We start from the raw sequence: 20,734 nt of genomic DNA, 5'->3' as shown, positions 1-20,734 counted from the left end.
AAAACATACCCATGTAAGTGTTTGGCAACTGTACACACATCTGTGTCACCTCTGCACCATATAGCACAAAGCATGCCCCACCCCCCGCATGGTGTCACGTTCCTGTCGGCCCCTCCCACCCCGCCCAGGAATCCCGGATGCTCTGTAGATTAGTTCTGCTCCCTCTTCAGCATCGTGGGGATGGCCTTCCCCGCACACATCCCTCTGAGGCTGGCTTGCTTCGCCAAGCACATGCCTTTTAGGATTCACGCGTGCGGTGTTCCATCCTGTGGCTGTATAGAACAGTGGTCCTGTTAAGGTAGGAAGAGTCTTGGTGTGAACACGTTTTTCCGTTGCTCCCAGCACCAGGTGGGATGTCTGGGTGGTCTGCTAAGTGTGCAATCAGCTGTATGTGAACTGACAATGGCTGTCCACAGACACTGCGCATCTCCCTCCTCTTAGCAGCCCCCCGTGTAGTGCCCCCTGCTGGGAGTCTCTTATGTTAGCCTTCCAGGGACCCTAATGTTGCCTCACTGGTTTTCATTCACTTCCCTTTGATTAACAATAATGTTTTGAACAACTCTTCCTGTGCTTACTGGCCATTCCTATGTCTCTTTAGTGACATGTCACTTCAGATAATTTGCCCATTTGTCAAATTGGATTATTTTCTTCTTACTGAGCTGTAGGAGTTCTGTATCCGGCACAGCCCTCCTTTATTAGATATAGGTGGGGTTTTTGTTTTATTTTTTCCATTTTGTTAATGGCGTTTTTCATGGAGCAGAAGTTATTCGTTCATTTCATGGAATCCAATTTTATATTTTTTCTTTGGTTTGTTTGATGTCCTGGTAAGACATTTTTACTTTCCCTGAGGTTAATGTTTTCTCTCATTTTCTTCTGTAAACTCGAGAGATTTTACATGACTCCTGAGTTCATTATTGGGCTTCAGGTGTAGTTGTGTCTTCTTTCTTTTTCCTCCCATTGCTGTAGCATCATTTGTGGTATCGACTTTTATATTTCCCCATTAAACTCCCTTTAATCGTTGCCAAAAGGCAGTTGACCATGTGTGTGAGAAAAGCTTTCTAAAATTCGCTAATCCAATCAAAAAATGGGCAAAGGACCTAAATAGACACCTTTCAAAAGAGGACATTCAGAAAGCCAAGAGACATATGAAAACATGCTCAAAGTCACTAATCATCCGAGAGATGCAAATCAAAACAACAATGAGGTACCATCTCACACCTGTCAGACTGGCTATCATCAACAAATCAACAAACGACAAGTGCTGGAGAGGATGTGGAGAAAAAGGAACACTTGTGCACTGCTGGTGGGAATGCAGACTGGTGCAGCCACTATGGAAGAAAGTATGGAGTTTCCTTAAAAAACTGACAATGGAACTCCCATTTGACCCTGTGATCCCACTTCTAGGAATATATCCCAAGAAACCAGAAACACCAATCAGAAAGGATATATGCACCCCCATGTTCATAGCAGCACAATTCACCATAGCTAAGATCTGGAAACAGCCTAAGTGCCCATCAGTAGATGAATGGATTAGAAAACTGTGGTACATCTACACGATGGAAAACTATGCTGCTCTAAAAAGGAAGGAACTCTTACCATTTGCAACAGCATGGATGGAACTGGAGAGCATTATGCTAAGTGAAATAAGCCAGTCAATGAAGGAAAAATACTACATGATCTCACTCATTCATGGATAATAGAGACCATTATAAACTTTTGAACAATAATAGATACAGAGGCAGAGCTGCCTCAAACAGATTGTCAAACTGCAGCAGGAAGGCCGGGGAGGGTTGCGGGGCAGGAGGTAGGGGGGTAAGAGATCAACTAAAAGACTTGTATGCATGCATAGAAGCATAACCAGTGGACATAAGACATTGGGGGATAGGGGAGGCTAGGGGACTGTCTAGGGCGGGGGGATAAAATGGACACATATGTAATACCCTTTGTAATACTTTAAGCAATAAAAAAAAAAAAAATCAAAAAAAAAAAAATAAAATAAAATTCGCTAATCCAAATCTTGATAGAGAGTATATAATTTTGCCCATCAACTTTTTAATGTTTAAAGATTTTTAATTAGACTCATTAAATAAAATAAAGTTAATCATATAATACAGCGCACAGTTGAACGGCTGGCTAGCATCTGAATGTCGTTAAACATCTTTAATATGCAAATTATTTCAGCCCCTGCCTTTTCGGGTAACAGGTTGCTGACAGGCTTGGTTTTGCTCCCTGTGGTTTTATAAAGGTGGGAACGAGATGGAAGGACGTGGTCTCCAAGTGCCTCCGGTGCCACTTCCAGCCCCTGCTGCTGTTTTACGCCAACCCCGACGGCACGGCGGTTTCCACCGAAGATGCACTCAGGCAGGTCGTCAGCTGGCCACATCAGAGACCCGGGGTGGAAAATATGGGTAATTCTTTGCCTTTTAGTTTAGTGTTTTTTTTTCTGACAGTCATACTAGGAATACTAATATCCTATGTAATAAAAGGCTAATATGCAAATGGACCGAATGGTGGAATGACCGGTAGGAGCTGCCCTCTGGTGGTCAGTGTGCTCCCACAGGGGGAGTGCTGCTCAACTAGAAGCCAGGCTCATGGCTGGCGAGCACAGTGGCGGGCGGTGGCGGGAGCGCTAAGGTGTCTGATGGCTTAGGCCCCTGAGGGCTCCCGGACTGTGAGAGGGTGCAGGCTGGGCTGAGGGGACTCCCCCAGTGCAAAAATTTTGTGCACCAGGCCTCTAGTACTGAATGTAAAATGAAGGTTGAGGATAATTTAAAAATTTAGTTTCAGACGGAGTTCAGGAAGATTCTAATACATTGAGTTAATCTTTATCATCTTTCCTGACCAGTGGCCTCACAGGCCCCCCTGGGAGCCACCCACGACAGTGGTCACACAGGCACAGAGGGGCTGCCAGCTGCGAGCTCTTTCTAGCAGGAGGCATTGGGATTGAAAGTGAGGTAGCCACTGGGAACACCCAGAGCAGCGAGGGAGTCTTTGTGCGTTCACGGCACTTAGAAATCCTTGGAAGATGTCAGTCCTCTGAGTTTTAGTAATTGTCTACAGTATTAAAAGCATCTGAAAGGATGACTCAGACATCTGTTCTGGTAGGAGGAGGAAAGGAATGATGCATTTGTGCTTGTCTTTTTAAGGATCTGAAAGGCCCTCGATTTATAAGTCAGATAATTCCAAAGAGAATGGATTTGGTGATCAGGACAAACAGAGAGAAAATCAGAAATTTCAAACAGATGACATTTCATCCTTCGGTCGGAGCCACATCCCGGTGAGCAGTGGCCGAGGAACAGGTATGTGTTTCAGTTGCCGTCTTCACAGTCCCCGAGGAGACGCGCTGGCCCGGCTTCACTTCCTGACTCGCTCCTGGCAGGGACCAGGCGACAGTAACAAGCAGCAGCACAACTGCCTTTCCATTGATGCGCGTCTGAGATGTGTGGCCTCATCGGGACAGTTGGACCCGACCAGGGCCTGAGTTTCTCCACGGCTCCCAGCCCTCGCAGGCTAGAGGCAGTCTGGACTGTTACCAAAACTGTGGCCTCTCCTTCAGGTGGCCGTTACCAACCTGAGAGGAAAAACACAACCATTCGGCTCACGTGCCAGAATTAATTTACAATTAGCGACTGCAGTGGCAGTTCAAAGCTACAGTCAAGTTTGTTCTTATCCTCGTTGTCATTCAGCTCTCCTGTTATTGTCATCCCACAACTTTAATTTTCACACCCCGAGTTCAGTGACAGGTCCAGAGTGAGACCTCAGTGCGGTGTGCAGCACGGCTCAGAGACACCCTGACTCTCCTTGGGTGGCTGTTCAGGATGCTTTGTAAGCAACTTTTAAAAAAAAATTTTGCTGTTAATCCTCACCCGAGGATATTTTTTCAAGAGAGAGAGGAAGGGAGGGGGAGAGACAGAGAGAGGGAAACATTGATGTGAGAAAGACACATCGATTGGTTGCTTCCCACACGAGCCCCAACTAGGGCTGGGGATTCAGGGGCCTTCAACCAAGGTATGTGCCCTTGACAAGAATCAAACCTGGGACCCATCAGTCCACAGGCCTACACTCTATCCACTGAGCCAAACCAGCTAGGACTGTTTTTTGTTTTGTTTTTAAAATTGATTTCAAAGAGAGGAAGGGAGAGGGAGAGAGAATTAGCCATCAGCTGCTTCCTGCATGCCCCCTACTGGGGATCAAGCCCATGGGAATCGAACCATGACCTCCTGGTTCATGGGTTGACGCTCAACCACTGGCCACACCAGCCGGGCAACTTTTTAATATATTAGTGAAATAATGTTTAACCAAAAAGGTAACCCATAATCAAGGGAGGTAGGATTCAGAATTAACAGTTACCATCAACAAAGAAGTACACTAAGTGCTTTTTAAAATTCTAAATGGAAACATACCGTTTCCCTCTTATGTATTGTTGATACTTTTTATCTGTTTTTCTAAACATACCTAATTTAAGCCCAGGAACTGAGTGTGTGTTCACATACACTTTGGCATCAGACAGCTTGCCGCTATCTGTATCTACATTGTGAGTGATGTGAACTTGGCAGGTTCGTTACTTCTGCTTTTCGATCCCAGATGGAGCTGTACTTGTGCTCATCTCGAGATGGAAGTGAGTTAGGACACGTGGTGCCCATCACCAGCCTTTAGGTCTTACATTTCAGTAGAAGCTCATTCTCCTGCACACTAACTTTAGATGCTTGACAAGTTTTAAAGGTAACACGCATCTCCATTGCCAGGAGACATCACACTAACTTGATTTAGTTAAACATAAAAATGAGTTTACTCTTACTTTAATGCGTGTTTTGTTTTTAACACAGAGTGTCTTACATGTTTCATACAGTGCAGTTTGTGTGCGTAGTGAGCAGTTAGAAAATGATGTGCTTCCTGACTGGATGACTGGTTTCCCCTACAGCTAAGTCGGGACCTAGCGACGCCCGCGAGAAGATGAAGGGCCTCTCCAGGGAGTGTGCCCTGAAGGCGCTGGAGCAGAGGCGCCTCCTGTGCTCGCAGAAGAGGGATGTGGGTCGGCACCGAGGTGAGCCAAGGGCGGGCAGCGCACGTTGGAAAGGGACCCTAAAGCCTTATCGGAACACTACATTTTATAGCTTGAATACAGTTTAACCATCCTATCCTACATAATAAAAGGGTAATATGCAAATTGACCGAAAGGTAGAATGACTGGTCTCTATTACACACACTGACCACCAGGGGGCAGACACTCAATGCAGGAGCTGCCCCCTGGTGGTCAGTGTGCTCCCACAAGGGGAGTGCTGCTCAGCCAGAGGCCAGGTTCACAGCTGGCGAGCGCAGCGGCGGTGGCAGGAGCCTCTCCTGCCTCTGCGGCAATATTAAGGATGTCCGACTGATCGGACATCCCCTGAGGGCTCCCAGATTGTGAGAGGGTGCAGGCTGGGCTGAGGGACCGCTTCCCCACCCCTTGAGTGCACGAATTTCGTGCACCGGGCCTCTAGTTTTAAATATATGTATCTGTTTATATGTCATGTATCTTAATATGATTTCTCTCTCTAATACACCTGTTGAACCTGTAGATGTAAATTTTCCTCATTCTTGTTTAATTCTAGTCTGGAATACTTTGCTGTTTTAGCTTTTGATTCAAAATTAAATGAATAAAAGTTAATTTCTTTAAAATTTTTTTAAATATGTTTTTATTCATTTCAGAGAGGAATAGGGAGAGGGAGAGAGAGAGGGAGGGAGGGAGAGGGAAACATCAATGATGAGAGAAAAGCATTGATTGGTTGCCTCCTACACCCTCCCTACAGGGGATTGAGCCCACAACCCAGGCATGACCCGTGACCTCCTGGTGATGAGCCACACTGGCTGGGCAATTTATTTAATTTTTAATTAAAATTGATTGCAGCCCACTCGTGGTGCACTCAGTGAGGAGGATTATAGAAAAAGTGACAGGAGCTCGCATTCCTGGCGCCCCGACCGCCCCTCGGTCCCCATCGTTGTTCCGTTCACCACGAGCCTCAGCACTTCCCTGTGCACAGCCAGGTGTAACTGAGACGCGGCCTGTAGAAAGGGTGAGAGGTTGGCCTTTGTGTGCCCGTGTGTACAGCCACAGCAGAATCCTTGCCAGGAATCGCTGGGTCAGGGGGTCTGTTTTGGACTTGGTCGCTGTGGCTCAGTTGCCCTCCTAATGGGGGACCCGTCCACGGTCCCACCACAGCGACTGGGCGTCTGCCCTCCCCCTCCGCAGCGATTGATCTCACAGACTTTCGACACTCTGCTAGCATGAGAGGTAGAACATATTTTTATGATTTTCATAAATGAGGTGGAATACTGTTTTTTAAAAAAACTAATTACCTTGTGATCTCTCTAGAGTTATTTTAAAGTCAGTATGTAGCCGTTTAATTTACAAACGCCTCAGCACAGGACTCGAGCCCTGGGTGGTGGAATCGCCGCTTCCTCCTCCTGCTTAGACATCTTCTCCAAGTGGCTGTGGCTGAGGCGGCCCTGAGAGTGGTCGTGTGTCTCCTTATTTGTTTTAAAGATGTGCTGGATGAAGACCTTCCACGCGTCAAGTCCAGATCACCGCCTGCCCCAAACGGCTTCCGACAATACGGCAGTCGCCCCTTGTCCCCCCGTCAGGGGCGGGGGCCGTGTGGCCAGGATCCACCCACCCAGAGCCGGGCGTCTGCGCAAGTCCCGCGTGCGGGGAGGCCCCAGGCTCCTGGTCTGGGGGTGCAGGGCGACAGCGGCCCTGGGTACGAGACAGACAGCAGCCTGGACTCTCGGGGTAAAGGCAGCAGCCGCCACAGCAAGAGCGGGAGCCGAGCCTGGAAGCCCATGAGAGAGACCCTGAATGTCGACAGCGTCCTCAGCGAGAGTGAGAAACGGCAGCACAGTCCACGGCACAGGCCGAGCGCCAGTCACACGCCCAGGTGCAGGGACCAGAGCCCCAGCAGCTGGCCCCAGGGGCCGCCGAAGCAGAAGTGCTTGATGACCATCTACGAGGATGAAGCGAGGCAGGAGCTGGGCAGCAGGCGTTCCCCCGACGGCCCGGGGAAAGGCCTCGCCGAGACGGGCGTCCCTGGTGACGCCTGGCAGGGGCAGAGGACTGAGTCCGGCAGTGAGAGCAGTGGCCACGTCAGCAGCGGCTCCGCCAGCCTGGACTCGCCGGGTGCAGATGGTGCCGGGACCGCGGAGCCCGCCAGGTAGTGCGGTCATGGGAGGGAGCGCCCTCCCCAGAGGCCTCCTTAATCATTTGGAGTGATTTTCAAAGTCCAGGGTCTGCTCAGTGTGATGGAAGGAGCTTGAGCTCAAAGGAACGACACCTGGGACACTGCGGGTCGTTCGATGTTTCAGGTTCTTATTTTCAGTGGTTATTTCCAGATTCCAAAACACACAGCTGTGCAGGAGACGGAAATTATAGAAATACGTTCTCATGGCCGCATTGAAAGCTGTTGAAAGGTGCTACAGGTGTAAAGCGCAGCCCTGAGTGGGTTGCTGTGCGGCCATGAAGCTGGTTGTTTAATTCTTGCATCTAGTTCATGCCTATTCTCCCGCCTCTGGCATTTGTACCTCGGACATGGGGCTATTTTATGCTCACAGCCCCGCCCGTGGAGACACAGTTTCCTTCAGCAGATGTGGAAGAGTGCAGCCACCCCACTGGGTTTGTGCTCAGTGATTCTGAGCGTGTGGGATCGCTGTCCTGGTCCATTGCACTCAGGAACCCGGGAACCCTGCCCCCAGCCTGCTCAGCGGCTGGCTTCCTGGGTCAGCCTATCGATTTTATGCTTTTAGTCCATCCAGAACATTGTGCTTTGATATTAGATGGTGCTTCACCACCTTCATTACTAAAACGCCAGATGTGCAGAAATCAGCTGCTTGTGTTCCATTAACAGCCGGGGAACTTCTTGTCAGGCAGGGGATTTCAGCTCCTGGGGAGGAGTGGCTTAGGGTGGTAGAGAGGTCAGGGCTTCGTAACCTTGGGTTTTACTTATTGGGCAAATTAACTTCACTTCCTCGCCTCAGTCCGCTGTTAGCTGCGGGTGATGAGTGCTGTGAGTGCCCTGGTGAGAGGCAAGTGAATCGTGTGCGTTAACACCTAGAACAGCACGTGGCATTTGCAATCACTGAACAAGTGTTGTTTTCTTTCTCCGTCTCAGAGTAAACTGAAATGGTAATTCATGGTAGCTGACGTGTCCCGTGTGTGCTTTGTTCTGTTTTTTAGAGACCAGAGTAAGACAAGCAACCAAAATACGGAACGTGTGAACTGTGCCTCCCAGCAGCGTGAAAACCACCTGGAAGGTAACTTTTCATTCAGATAGATTGGAATTGTCTCATCAGAGTGTGAAGCTAAAGCGGTCCTGTCAGGAGAAGTGATGAGCGATGAGGTGGAGGTGAGCGGAGCCCGAGCTGGGAGCCTTTGCAGGGATGGCAGGGGAGTGTCACTCAGGGCGGCTCCGTCCTCGGCTGGACAGCGGTGAGGAGCTCAGGTCCCAGGGTCATAGCGCTGTTTCTTGTTCATGTCCGTGTACAGGACGGTCAGCCTGCTGACTGACCCAGGTGATCACGGGCCCAGTGACGGGACCCCGTCGGCACTGATGCTTCTTGGCCACGGCTGTATGGAGGTGTCAGGCACCAGGCACGCCACACTCCTCTCACTGGCCAGGCAGGCCTCCGCCACAGGCCTGATTGCAGAGAGGAAGGGCCATGTCACATGCACAACACCCGGTGTCCACCACAGGGCCAAGGGCAAAGAAACTGTCCGCAGCTGCGGGGCAAGCTCAGTCGGAAACAGTGGGCACTGGTGCGGTCGCTCGGTGCCTGTGGCGCGGTTGCTCCGGTGGTCTCTCAGGTGCCTGTGGCGCAGTCACTCCGGTGGTCTCTCAGGTGCCTGTGGCGCGGTTGCTCCGGTGGTCTCTCAGGTGCCTGTGGCGCAGTCACTCCGGTGGTCTCTCAGGTGCCTGTGGCGCAGTCACTCCGGTGGTCTCTCAGGTGCCTGTGGCGCGGTTGCTCCGGTGGTCTCTCAGGTGCCTGTGGCGCGGTCGCTCCGGTGCCTGTGGCGCGGTCACTCCGGTGGTCACTCCGGTGCCTGTGGCGCAGTCACTCCGGTGGTCTCTCAGGTGCCTGTGGCGCGGTCGCTCCGGTGGTCTCTCAGGTGCCTGTGGCGCGGTCGCTCTGGTGCCTGTGGCGCGGTCACTCCGGTGGTCTCTCAGGTGCCTGTGGCGCGGTCGCTCCGGTGGTCTCTCAGGTGCCTGTGGCGCGGTCGCTCCAGTGGTCTCTCAGGTGCCTGTGGCGCGGTCGCTCCGGTGCCTGTGGCGCGGTCGCTCCGGTGGTCGCTCAGGTGCCTGTGGCGCGGTCGCTCCGGTGGTCTCTCAGGTGCCTGTGGCGCGGTCGCTCCGGTGGTCTCTCAGGTGCCTGTGGCGCGGTCACTCCGGTGGTCTCTCAGGTGCCTGTGGCGCGGTCGCTCCTGTGGTCTCTCAGGTGCCTGTGGCGCGGTCACTCCGGTGGTCTCTCAGGTGCCTGTGGCGCGGTCACTCCGGTGGACTCTCAGGTGCCTGTGGCGCGGTCACTCCGGTGGTCTCTCAGGTGCCTGTGGCGCGGTCGCTCCGGTGGTCTCTCAGGTGCCTGTGGCGCGGTCGCTCCGGTGGTCGCTCAGGTGCCTGTGGCGCGGTCACTCCGGTGGTCTCTCAGGTGCCTGTGGCGCGGTCACTCCGGTGGTCTCTCAGGTGCCTGTGGCGCAGTCGCTCCGGTGCCTGTGGCGCGGTCACTCCGGTGGTCGCTCCGGTGCCTGTGGCGCGGTCGCTCCGGTGCCTGTGGCGCGGTCGCTCCGGTGCCTGTGGCGCGGTCGCTCCGGTGCCTGTGGCGCGGGTCGCTCCAGTGCCTGTGGGGAGGGTCGCTCCGGTGCCTGTGGCGCGGGTCGCTCCGGTGCCTGTGGCGCGGGTCGCTCCAGTGCCTGTGGCGAGGGTCGCTCCGGTGCCTGTGGCGCGGGTCGCTCCGGTGCCTGTGGCGCGGGTCGCTCCGGTGCCTGTGGCGCGGTCTCTCAGGTGCCTGTGGCGCGGTCGCTCCGGTGCCTGTGGCGCGGTCGCTCCGGTGGTCGCTCAGGTGCCTGTGGCGCGGTCGCTCCGGTGGTCTCTCAGGTGCCTGTGGCGCGGTCGCTCCGGTGGTCTCTCAGGTGCCTGTGGCGCGGTCGCTCCGGTGGTCTCTCAGGTGCCTGTGGCGCGGTCACTCCGGTGGTCTCTCAGGTGCCTGTGGCGCAGTCGCTCCGGTGCCTGTGGCGCGGTCACTCCGGTGGTCGCTCCGGTGCCTGTGGCGCGGTCGCTCCGGTACCTGTGGCGCGGGTCGCTCCAGTGCCTGTGGCGAGGGTCGCTCCGGTGCCTGTGGCGCGGGGCGCTCCGGTGCCTGTGGCGCGGGTCGCTCCGGTGCCTGTGGCGCGGTCTCTCAGGTGCCTGTGGCGCGGTCTCTCAGGTGCCTGTGGCGCGGGTCGCTCCGGTGCCTGTGGCGCGGATCGCTCCGGTGCCTGTGGCGCGGTCGCTCCGGTGCCTGTGGCGCGGTCGCTCCGGTGCCTGTGGCGCGGTCGCTCCGGTGCCTGTGGCGCGGTCGCTCCGGTGCCTGTGGCGCGGTCGCTCTGGTGCATTGCCAGCAGCCAGTAGAAGCCCAGAAGCCAAGGGTGTTGGGGGGAGGGGATGTACAGAACTTGCCGTGCTGTCGAGGGGCCCGTGTGTCTGGGAGGCTCGGGGGAACCATGAGCAACTACTATTGAGGTTGCAGGGACCAACAGTAGAAATGGTAAAATTCAGAGGATTAGAAGGAATTTAATTTTTCAAAATAAACAGTAGCCATAAAAAACAAACTTTAAATTTGTTTTCAGTGTTTATCCTCCTGAAGCCCTGTGGAGACCATTGTTCAGGTGGCAGACTTGAATATGGCTAAGCGCTAACTTATTTTGTTCCCATCAAAGGGTGTAATATCAGAAGGAAACACTGATATTGAGGAAACAGCCTTCCTTTCCCATGTAAATGTCCCGCCTGTTTAACAGATCTGATCACGTCTGGTAAGCGAGCATTACAGGAAGCAGCGAAGGGCTGGCCAGAGGCCGCCGCCGAGGTGGGGAGCTTGAACAATGACCCCAGTTCAGGGTCTTGACAGAACGGTGCTGGCCTCCGTAGAGCATATCGCACGGGCCGTGGGGCCTGCGGTCAGGAGTGTGCTGCCCCACGTGAGAGCGGGAGAGTGGGCACTGGTTTCCCATTGAACACCAGAGAGTGGGCATATAGCCCATTTAGAACAATGTTTTTAAATATATTTTTATTGATTTCAGAGAGGAAGGGAGAGGGAGAGAGAGAGAAAGAAATGTCAATGGTGAGAGAGAATCATTGATTGGCTGCCTCCTGCACACCCCCTACTGGGGATCGAGCCCACAACCCAGGGATGTGCCCTTGACTGGAATTGAACCCGGGACCCTTCAGCCCACAGGCCAACGCTCTCTCCACTGAGCCACACCAGCCAGGGCTGAAACAATTCTTATGGTGGTAAAATACGCATGACCTTGGCCATTCTAATAACCACTTTTAAGTGACAGCTCAGTGGCATAAAGTCTACTCACATTGTTATGCAGCCCACACCTCCCCCATCTCCACTCTCATCTTCTCACACTGAAGCTCTGCCCCCATCCCTCTCTCCCTGCTCCTCCTCCCGCCCCCCCGCTCCCCCCACCACAGCCACCTTGCTTTCTGTCTCTGAACTGGACTAGTCTAGGCACCCCAGAGAAGAGGGATCGAACTGACTGTTTGGTGACTGGCTTATTTCACTTCACATGTCTTCAGGTTTCATCCCTGTGGTGCCTGTGTCGGAATTCCCCTCCTTTTCAAGGCGGGAGAGTTTCCATTGTGTGACCTGATGCGTTTGTGTATCCACCTGTCTGCTGTCGGACATTCGGGCCCCTCCACCTGTGGCCGTCGGGAGCAGCACTCCTGTGAGCCCGGGGGACAGGGACCTGAGAGTGCACCCGGCGTGGCTGCTGGGTCCTGAGGGACCATCCCAGCAGCTGCACATTCCACAGGCCTGCAGTGCACGGGTGCCCGCTCTCCACCCCTCCCAGCACCCGTATCGCCTGGGCTCCTTGATGGTTGCCATCCTAACGGGTGTGTGAGCCTCTTTTTATTTAGCTACATAAATTGCATCTGTTAAAATTATTTCTTGCCCAGTGGCGTGGCCTATGAACTGAGAGGTCACAGCGCAATTCCCAGAGCATATGCCTGCGCTGAGGGCTCAATCCCCAGGAGGGGCTGCAGGAAGCAACCGATGGATGCTGTTCTCTCTCATCGATGCTTCTGTTTCTCTCTTCTTCTGCTTTCCTCTCTTTAAAATCAATAAAATACACTCACTCATCTCCTGCTGGGCACGTGGACTGTGTCCAGATCTTAGCTATGGTGAATTGTGCTGCTATGAACATGTGGGTGTACACATTCTTTCTGGTTTGTGTTTCGGGTTTCTTAGGATATATTCCTAGAAGTGAGATCACTGGGGTCAAATGGCAGTTCCATATTTAATTTTTTTAGGAAACGCCAGACTATTTTCCATAGTGAGTGGCTCCACCAGTCTGCATTCCCACCAGCAGTGCACGAGTGTTCCTTTTTCTCCACATCCTCTCCAGCACTTGTCATTTGTAGATTTGTTGATGTAGCCATTCTGACAGGTGTGAGGTGATACCTCATTGTGAGGTGATAGCCCAAGTGCCCATCAGTAGGTGAGTGGATAAAAAAGCTGGGTACATTTATACTCTGGAATACTATGAAGCTGTAAAACAGAAGGAACTCTTACCCTTTGCAACAGCATGGAGGGACCTGGAGAGTATAAGCTAAGCGAAATAAGCCAGTCAGAGAAAGACAAGTGTCACATGATCTCACTCATACATAGAATCTAATGAACAGAATAAACTGATGAATAAAATAAATCCAGAGACATAGAAGCATGAACAGACTGAGGCGGAAGCTCAGGGAAGGCGGGGGAGGGAGGGTGGTGGGGAAGTGATCACTAAAGTGCTTGTATGCATATGTGCGTAAGCCATGGACACTGCCAATAGGCGGGCGAAGGCCTGGGGCAGGGGCAGGCTAGAAGGGGTCAATGGGGAGGGGGAAGGGACATATGTAATACTTTCAACAATAAAGATTTAAAACTAAATATATAAAAAAAGACTGAGATGGATTTACAGTGTCATCCAGAATAAAGCATGACTGAAGTGTAGACACCCTCAATTTTAAAAATGTCTGATTCCGAGCACATCAGAGCCCCCGTGGTTCTTACTGGCTTTGCCTGGCTCACGCCCCAGCCTGTGTCTTGCCCCCGGCCCAGGCCTCGGGAAGGGGTTTGTGAGGCAGTTAGGGATGTAGGCCTAGATCTCAGGAAAGATGATGTATTTGGACTCGTCAGCATGTACAGGAGCTGAATGGCATGGGTGTGAGCTGTCGCACTCGAGAACTGGAGACGAAGCAAGAGATAGAAAAAGAGAGGAAGGATCTGTTTTCTTCATCAGTTTATTCTGTTCATTCGATTCATTCCACATATGAGTGGGATTTGCTGGGTGAGAAAGATGAGCCAGGACTGAGAGAAGGACCCACGTTGGGAAAGTGTGAGGAGTAGCTGGGAAGGCTGAGGAAACACAGCAGGGGGTCATCCCAGGGACCCCAGGGAGCTTCCTGAGGGATTGGGGTCACAGAGTGAGCAGCGTCAGGGTTAGATGTCCGCTTCTCAGTGGTCCTCAGTGATGCAGGAGGGCCATCAGGCTGGAGGGCGTGAGACATGAAGCAGGATCCGAGTGAGGCGCTGGGGAGTAGGCTGTGTTCTTGGTGCCTCACTCGTGTGTCAGACCACAGGGGGACGTTCACTGGAGGGAATCCGGGGAAGGGCACAGGGATTCCTAGTACTAGGCTTAATCTTCCAACTTTTCTGAACTTCCTGAAGTGATCTATATATATAAAAGCCCAAGCAACCGTTCAACCGTTCCACTGGTAGCTATGACGTGCACCGACCACCAGGGGGCAGACGCTCCGACTGGTAGGTTAGCTTGCTGCTGGAGCCTGGTCAATCGGGACTGGGCGAGACAGACCGGACATACCCTGGAGCCCTCCCGCGGTCCCTCCCCAGCCCCGATCATGCACTGGTGGGGTCCCTCGGCCTGGCCTGCGCCCTATTGCAATCCGGGACCCCTCGGGGGATATCGGAGAGCCGGTTTCAGCCCAATCTCCACAGGCCAGGCCAAGGATCCCACGTGCACTGGGCCTCTAGGTTTCAAATAAAAAGGTTTCCCAGTAGAATTAAAAGTAACAGGGACGTGGCTTTACCACATCTGTCCAGCCTTGGCTGGGATTAGCCCAGCAGCACCTGGAGGAGGAAAGTGAAGGCCAGGACTCAGCTTGGCATTGTGTCAGGAGTCAGGAATAAGGATGCCCTAGGAGGAGGGTGTGTGAGAGCAGGAGCAGGGTGGGGCCAGGACAGCCAGCGTGGCGTCTGGAGGGAGAGCTGGAGGGAACCAGGAGAGGCAGGCCTGGGCGGGAGATGGGGGTGGGGCCTCCGTCCCTGGGCTGTGCTCGGTGGGGTGTGGAAGGAGTTCACACCCAGTGCTATCTTCCTCCAGGAGCCGAGGGTGTCTCCTGAAATCCTGTATGTTCAGATATTGCAGACGACACACAAGTCTCAAAGGGATTATTAGGTTTTTCAGAAAACTTGTGCCACCAGCTTTGGAGTCAGCAATCCTTGGCCCAGTCTCAGTTGAGGCTAGAAGTCAGCCTTAGTTCAAGCTGAGAATCTGGATCCTGGGAATGACAAATTAGCCTGTGCTCAAAATACCCATTAGTTCCCTGAATTTCTTACTACAAAAAAGTGTTGAGTGAAATAGACTACCCTGAATAGTGTTAAGTCATAGAATCAGTAAATGAAAACAGTTTTATTAGAAGTTTGTGCATGTGCCTGTTTACTCTCTCTAAGGTTTCCTCCCCCAAACTGCAGAGTGTATTCATTTAAAACAGGCTATAATAAAAAAGCATAATATGCTAATTAGACCAGACAGCCGAACGTCCTTCAGACGTGGAAGCTGGCAGTGGCAGCAGCAGCAGCAAGGTGATGGGGGCGGCACCTTCCCCTGATCAGCCTAGTTGCCTCCCCTGAGGGCTCCTGGACTGTGAGGGGGCAGGCTGGGCTGAGGGGATCCCCCCCCCCACGACCCACCAGTGCACAAATTTCCATGCACTGGGCCCTAGTAACATTAGAAAGTGTATCTAGAGAAGAGGGCCTTTGCCAGTTGACTTGTTCCTGTGATGCACATTGATGTTCTGAGTGTCCGGCTGCAGAGGGCAGTGACTGGCACACAGCACCACCAAACGGTGATGTCGTTTTAAAACTGGAAGCGTTCGGTATTGAGTTTGTCGCAAAATCGCATGATTTGCTTTTTGTTTAAATTGTAATTCCAGTGAAGAAAGTCTCCTACTCCTGCCTTTTTATTTTGTGTTCTCCCAACATTTAGTTACTTGGAAGCGTTGTTAAAGTAGCCACTCATCCCTGCGGGTGAATTTAGCCAGAAATAGTCACCCAGTAGAAGTAATGTGGGTTTCCTAAAGCATTCAGATCTTATTGGCACGTCTGATCATTGCAGGCCGGCTCATTGAGTATGTGACTGCCCTTGAACGTTTAGGCTTTGTAACGCAGTGTTTCTCTTCATTCTGACAGAGAGAGGGCAGCTTCGTTTTATGGCGACTTAACGTCTGTTTCAAACCGAGGCCATCTTTTCAGATGAAGTATATATTAACTTCTTGACTGTGGGCTTTGGGTTTTTTGGTGTACAGTATCAAAATTAGCATTATTAATTAAAGCTCTCTGCCCTGACATTGTGGCATCATTTGTGCCAAGTGTTAAAATCGGTCTATTTTAGATTTGCAAAGAACCTGGAGCCAAAATTCCCGTAAAGACACATGGATGTCTATGTCAGCAGGGGAGAAAAATAGCGCATCTATTTTTAAGGCAGTGGAATTCTGAAGTCAGACCACTTGGTTGAACGCTTGCCATAGTGACTGAAATTCCACACACTCACAGAGCCTCTGCTGCCCCCTGCTGCCGGGGTGTGGACACTTGAACAAAAGGCAAGAGTTCTTGAAGATTTATTGTTTTCTTGTGTGTGTGAGTCTATTAGACTTGAAATTATGAGTAAGTTAAAAAGTAAAATAAATATTCTGAAGTTAAAATCAAAATGGGTAGAAAATGATGTAATTTTAAGTTACAAATGTTTTAGGCTTTAAAGATTGAAAAATTAGCCAGGTTCTTTCTGACACTTTTTTTAACCATAAAGTAACTGGGGGGAGGGGGGGGGGGGCCGGGGAGAGAAGCGGAGGGGCTTAGTTTTTGAGCCCCAGGCAGTGTGCCCCGCTTCTGCGCCACTAAGACTGGGGGGCCTCCACTGCCTTTTATTTAGGCGGCACTGGAGTGGCGCGCGGGCGGAGACCGTCTCAGAGTCCACTTCCCTGGCCCGGACCCGGGAGGGGAGCACGGTGCACAGGGCGGGGCTGACCTAAGGAAGGAAAACAGAGTTTCCCGTGTCGCTGCGTGTTCTTCTGTAGATTTCCAGGGCATGTTTTCTGTTTGCTGGGTACTGAGATGGCCTCTGGGGAAACGGTCACAGATAAAGGGCTAACTGGTCTGGTGGAAGTGAGCCTTAGTCTTTAGCAAGTGAACGCCAGCCCTGCGGCCTCCTTCCCTAAGGGAAGCTTGTACTGGGAGGTGTCCTTACCTGTGAGCAGCATCGCATTTGGGTGTTGAATTCCCGTGTATATTATACAGTTCTTTCTTGGGAGTTGCTTCAGGGTTTAACCTCCAGAACCTGATCAAAGTCAAATACAGACTTTTTGGTAGGGTAATATTTAGATGTTTTGATCAACTACGGATTCCACTTGAATTCTGAGGGACAGGGTAGTTTTTAAAAATATACCCTGATGGTCAACTTAGGGATAAAAGGGCATCTATGATAGAGTTCCATATTATCGTTTAAAAAATAAGTTCTGTTTTAATACCTTTGCTTTAATTTTCTTTGACCTTTAATTTGGTGTGCATGAGAATGAGAGGAAATTGAGATAACTGAACATGATGAAAAGGTCACCTAAAATAAGGAGAACACAAACACTTACTAGAACTGTACAGAGTGTAGGCAGTTAATTGAAAATGCAAGCTGATGCCATGTAATTGGTTATCTTCTATGGGCATCAGCCCATGAAAGTGCATCTGGGACTCGATGTTCAAACCAGGGGCCCAGCTTCGCCAGACGGAGACGCTGTGTGGTGACCTTGTACTTAGGCACATGCGCACGAGGGCTCGGGGCGCTGGGAGCCAGGTGTGGCTGCTGCCACCTGCCAGCTGGCGCATTGCCGGGGCACCTGCCTCTCGGGGATGGGAAGGGGAGTGTCTCACAGCACAGCTGAGACGGAGGTTTTAGGAAGCAGCTATTTTTTTAATCAAGAGCAGTGGTTCAAACCTTTATCCGCATATCATTATATCATTAAAACACTGAGGACCTCAAGACCTTTGTTTGTATAGTTATATCTATCAACATTGGCTGTACTAGGCATTAAACCAAACATTTTAAATATTTTAAATAACCAAACTCACGCATGGTTTTATAACATCCATGCATCTTTATTTGGGAAATACTGGTTTGCTAAATTATGTAAGTCTTCCAGTCCTTGATCCTTTTTTTTTTTTTTTTTTTAAGGAAGAGTTCATTTTTAATTCTTTTAATATATATGTTTTATTGTTGATAGTATTATAGATGTCTCCCACCCCACCCCCCTTTTCCCCCTCCTCCCAGGCCTTACCCTCCCCCGCCCCCCCAGTTCTTCCCCACCCTATGGCCTGGCACATGGCTTTGCATATTAGTATACAAGTTCTTTGGTTTATCTCTTCTTGTCCCCCCAGCCCCACATCAAGGTATGTTCGTCTGTTTCATGCCTCCCTGCTTCGGGTCTTATTTTGATACTATCTTTATATATCTTTTTTTAAACCCTATTTGTTAATATCCCCAGACTTTAGCAGAAAGTCTATAATAATTGGGAAGCTAAAAAACTCACAGAGGTAGGTAGTAAGTTTTTCGAAAGTCTTACTTTGATCTAAAAGCTTGAATTCCATCACTGGCAATAAACACTGCCAGTCGGTTTTCTTGAAGTCACGTGTTCACTTCTTTAATGTTCAAGAAAATTTCTGCCAAATAACCAAGTCTGATACCCACACTTGCCATCTTTTCCAGTAAAAATGGTGTTCAGTTGTAAGAGTAAATAATTATTATCCACTTCTCACAACCCACGTGGGCGGTTAGGGTTAGGGCTAGTCAGTGGCAGTGGGGGGTGAGGGTTAGGGTTTGTCAGTGGCAGTGGGGGGTTAGGGTTAGGGTTCGTCAGTGGCAGTGGGTTAGGGTTAGGGCTAGTCAGTGGCAGTGGGCGGTTAGGGTTAGGGTTTGTCAGTGGCAGTGGGCGGTTAGGGTTAGGGCTAGTCAGTGGCAGTGGGGGGTTAGGGTTAGGGTTCGTCAGTGGCAGTGGGTTAGGGTTAGGGTTCGTCAGTGGCAGTGGGCGGTTAGGGTTAGGGTTCGTCAGTGGCAGTGGGCGGTTAGGGTTAGGGTTCGTCAGTGGCAGTGGGCGGTTAGGGTTAGGGCTCAGCAGTGGCAGTGGGCGGTTAGGGTTAGGGTTCGTCAGTGGCAGTGGGCGGTTAGGGTTAGGGCTAGTCAGTGGCAGTGGGGGGTTAGGGTTAGGGTTTGTCAGTGGCAGTGGGGGGTTAGGGTTAGGGTTCGTCAGTGGCAGTGGGTTAGGGTTAGGGTTCGTCAGTGGCAGTGGGCGGTTAGGGTTAGGGTTCGTCAGTGGCAGTGGGCGGTTAGGGTTAGGGTTCGTCAGTGGCAGTGGGCGGTTAGGGTTAGGGTTTGTCAGTGGCAGTGGGCGGTTAGGGTTAGGGTTCGTCAGTGGCAGTGGGTGGTTAGGGTTAGGGTTCGTCAGTGGCAGTGGGGGGTTAGGGTTAGGGCTCAGCAGTGGCAGTGGGCGGTTAGGGTTAGGGCTCAGCAGTGGCAGTGGGGGGTTAGGGTTAGGGCTCAGCAGTGGCAGTGGGCGGTTAGGGTTAGGGTTCGGCAGTGGCAGTGGGAGCGTGTAATGTGGTGCACGCTGTGACCCAGTGGTGCTCTTACTTCTGTGAGGAAGGGAATCAAGCCTGTGGTCTCGTTACTGAGGAACCGCCATTGTCAGGGCTGAGGGGCTGGCTCGGTCACCACCCGGTCAGCCGTGACTCTAGGCTCCAACCGAGCCCTCTGTCCTCAAACGAGGGTCCCGTACCTCCTCAGCGGTGGGACTCGTACACCCGGGACACAGGCACCTGGGACTTACACACCCCAGACACAGGCACCCAGGACACAGGCACCCAGGACACAGCACCTGGGACACAGGCACCTGGGACTCATACACCCAGGACACAGGCACCCAGGACACAGGCACTCAGGACACAGGCACCCGGGACACAGGCACCTGGGACACAGGCACCTGGGACTCATACACCTGGGACTCATACACCTGGGACACAGGCACCTGGGACTCATACACCCAGGACACAGGCACCCGGGACACAGGCACCTGGGACACAGGCACCTGGGACGCAGGCCCTGGTCCAGCCCAACCCATGGGAAGAGCATTTTTCTGGCATTGCTGACACTTTCAGGTGACAGATTGAGGGAAGAGCCACTCATTCTGTAGAAAGGGCCAGAAAAGAGGTGCTGTTTGAGCTGAGTCAGGAATTCGTTCTGTTTGTTAACTGGAAGATTTTAAATACTCCCGCTTTTCTCCCTCCTCAGGCTGCAGAAAAGAATTCAAGAACTTGGAAGTAGGCTGTAAGTCTCATGACCCAGAATCACATCCACAAATAAAAAGCCCTGTGATGAAAAGGTAAGGAGGGACAGTTGGGAATATTAATGGCTTTTTCGTAAGTGGGTGTATTAGAGGAACGTTTCACTCACAGACAGGCACAGTGCCCGTTACTACCGGCAGCCGTGGCCTGCGGCATGCTGGTGCCCGTCTTATTGGAGGCAGTTAGAAGGGTGCAGACCTGAGGAGAGGGGGCCGCGGGCACAACACAATTGCTTCAGTCCTCGTAGATCCTTACAAAGTAGATGGTATTTTGCAAAAGAGAAAATTCAGGACTTAGGTGAAGTAATTTGTCCGAAGTAGTGGAGCTGAGACCTGACCATAGCTCTTGTCTACCTAGCAAAGCCTCAGCTCTCCATCCTTCTGTAATGCCCATGATAAAAATGACCAGGTGAGCAAAGCTGTTTGCAAGGTGCTACCTTTTATCTTCACCTTAGAGGTTAATCACTACCTAAATAGACGTAATCTTGGTTAGCTAGATTATTCTAAATTAGTCTCCTATCCTTGTGTGTTAGGATTAAAGTACCTCCATTACTGTAAACTCTGCAGTGTTGGTTGGGAAGTGTCTTAGGGGATTGAAGTGTTTGCTGGGAATATCTTCCGTAAGTCTGAAATTCACAGCTTTTGAAATCACACTTCTAACTAACGCTTAGAAACTCGGCCGGTGTTTCTGGTGAGCACGCCCGTCTGGTTGAGAGTCAGAGTGTAAGACGTTAATGCTTCAGAGCCTTCCACTTCTGTTATGTCACAAAAGTCGCCGAACGTGCTGCTGTGAGGGGAGGTGACCGGACAGTCCCCCGCACCGCCTGCTCACACGTGGGGCT

The 20,734-nt window shown here is 51.6% G+C and overlaps 1 protein-coding gene across 11 annotated transcripts in view; it reads left to right on the top strand.

The window, feature by feature from the left end:
• Positions 1-20,734, top strand: part of USP53 (ubiquitin specific peptidase 53) — a 50,146-nt gene that overhangs the window by 27,800 nt on the left and 1,612 nt on the right. For all 11 annotated transcript variants that reach the window (XM_036303274.1, XM_036303273.1, XM_036303276.1 and 8 more), the window contains 6 exons: positions 2,246-2,408; positions 3,147-3,299; positions 4,922-5,044; positions 6,524-7,187; positions 8,207-8,283; positions 19,841-19,931. In XM_036303274.1, the coding sequence (XP_036159167.1) occupies positions 2,246-2,408; positions 3,147-3,299; positions 4,922-5,044; positions 6,524-7,187; positions 8,207-8,283; positions 19,841-19,931 (1,271 nt within the window). The remainder of the gene's footprint in view (positions 1-2,245; positions 2,409-3,146; positions 3,300-4,921; positions 5,045-6,523; positions 7,188-8,206; positions 8,284-19,840; positions 19,932-20,734) is intronic.

The sequence above is a fragment of the Myotis myotis genome, unplaced genomic scaffold, assembly GCF_014108235.1.
Source record: "Myotis myotis isolate mMyoMyo1 unplaced genomic scaffold, mMyoMyo1.p scaffold_m19_p_36, whole genome shotgun sequence".
Lineage (NCBI taxonomy): Eukaryota > Metazoa > Chordata > Mammalia > Chiroptera > Vespertilionidae > Myotis > Myotis myotis.
This window is presented reverse-complemented; position numbering and strand designations above follow the sequence as displayed.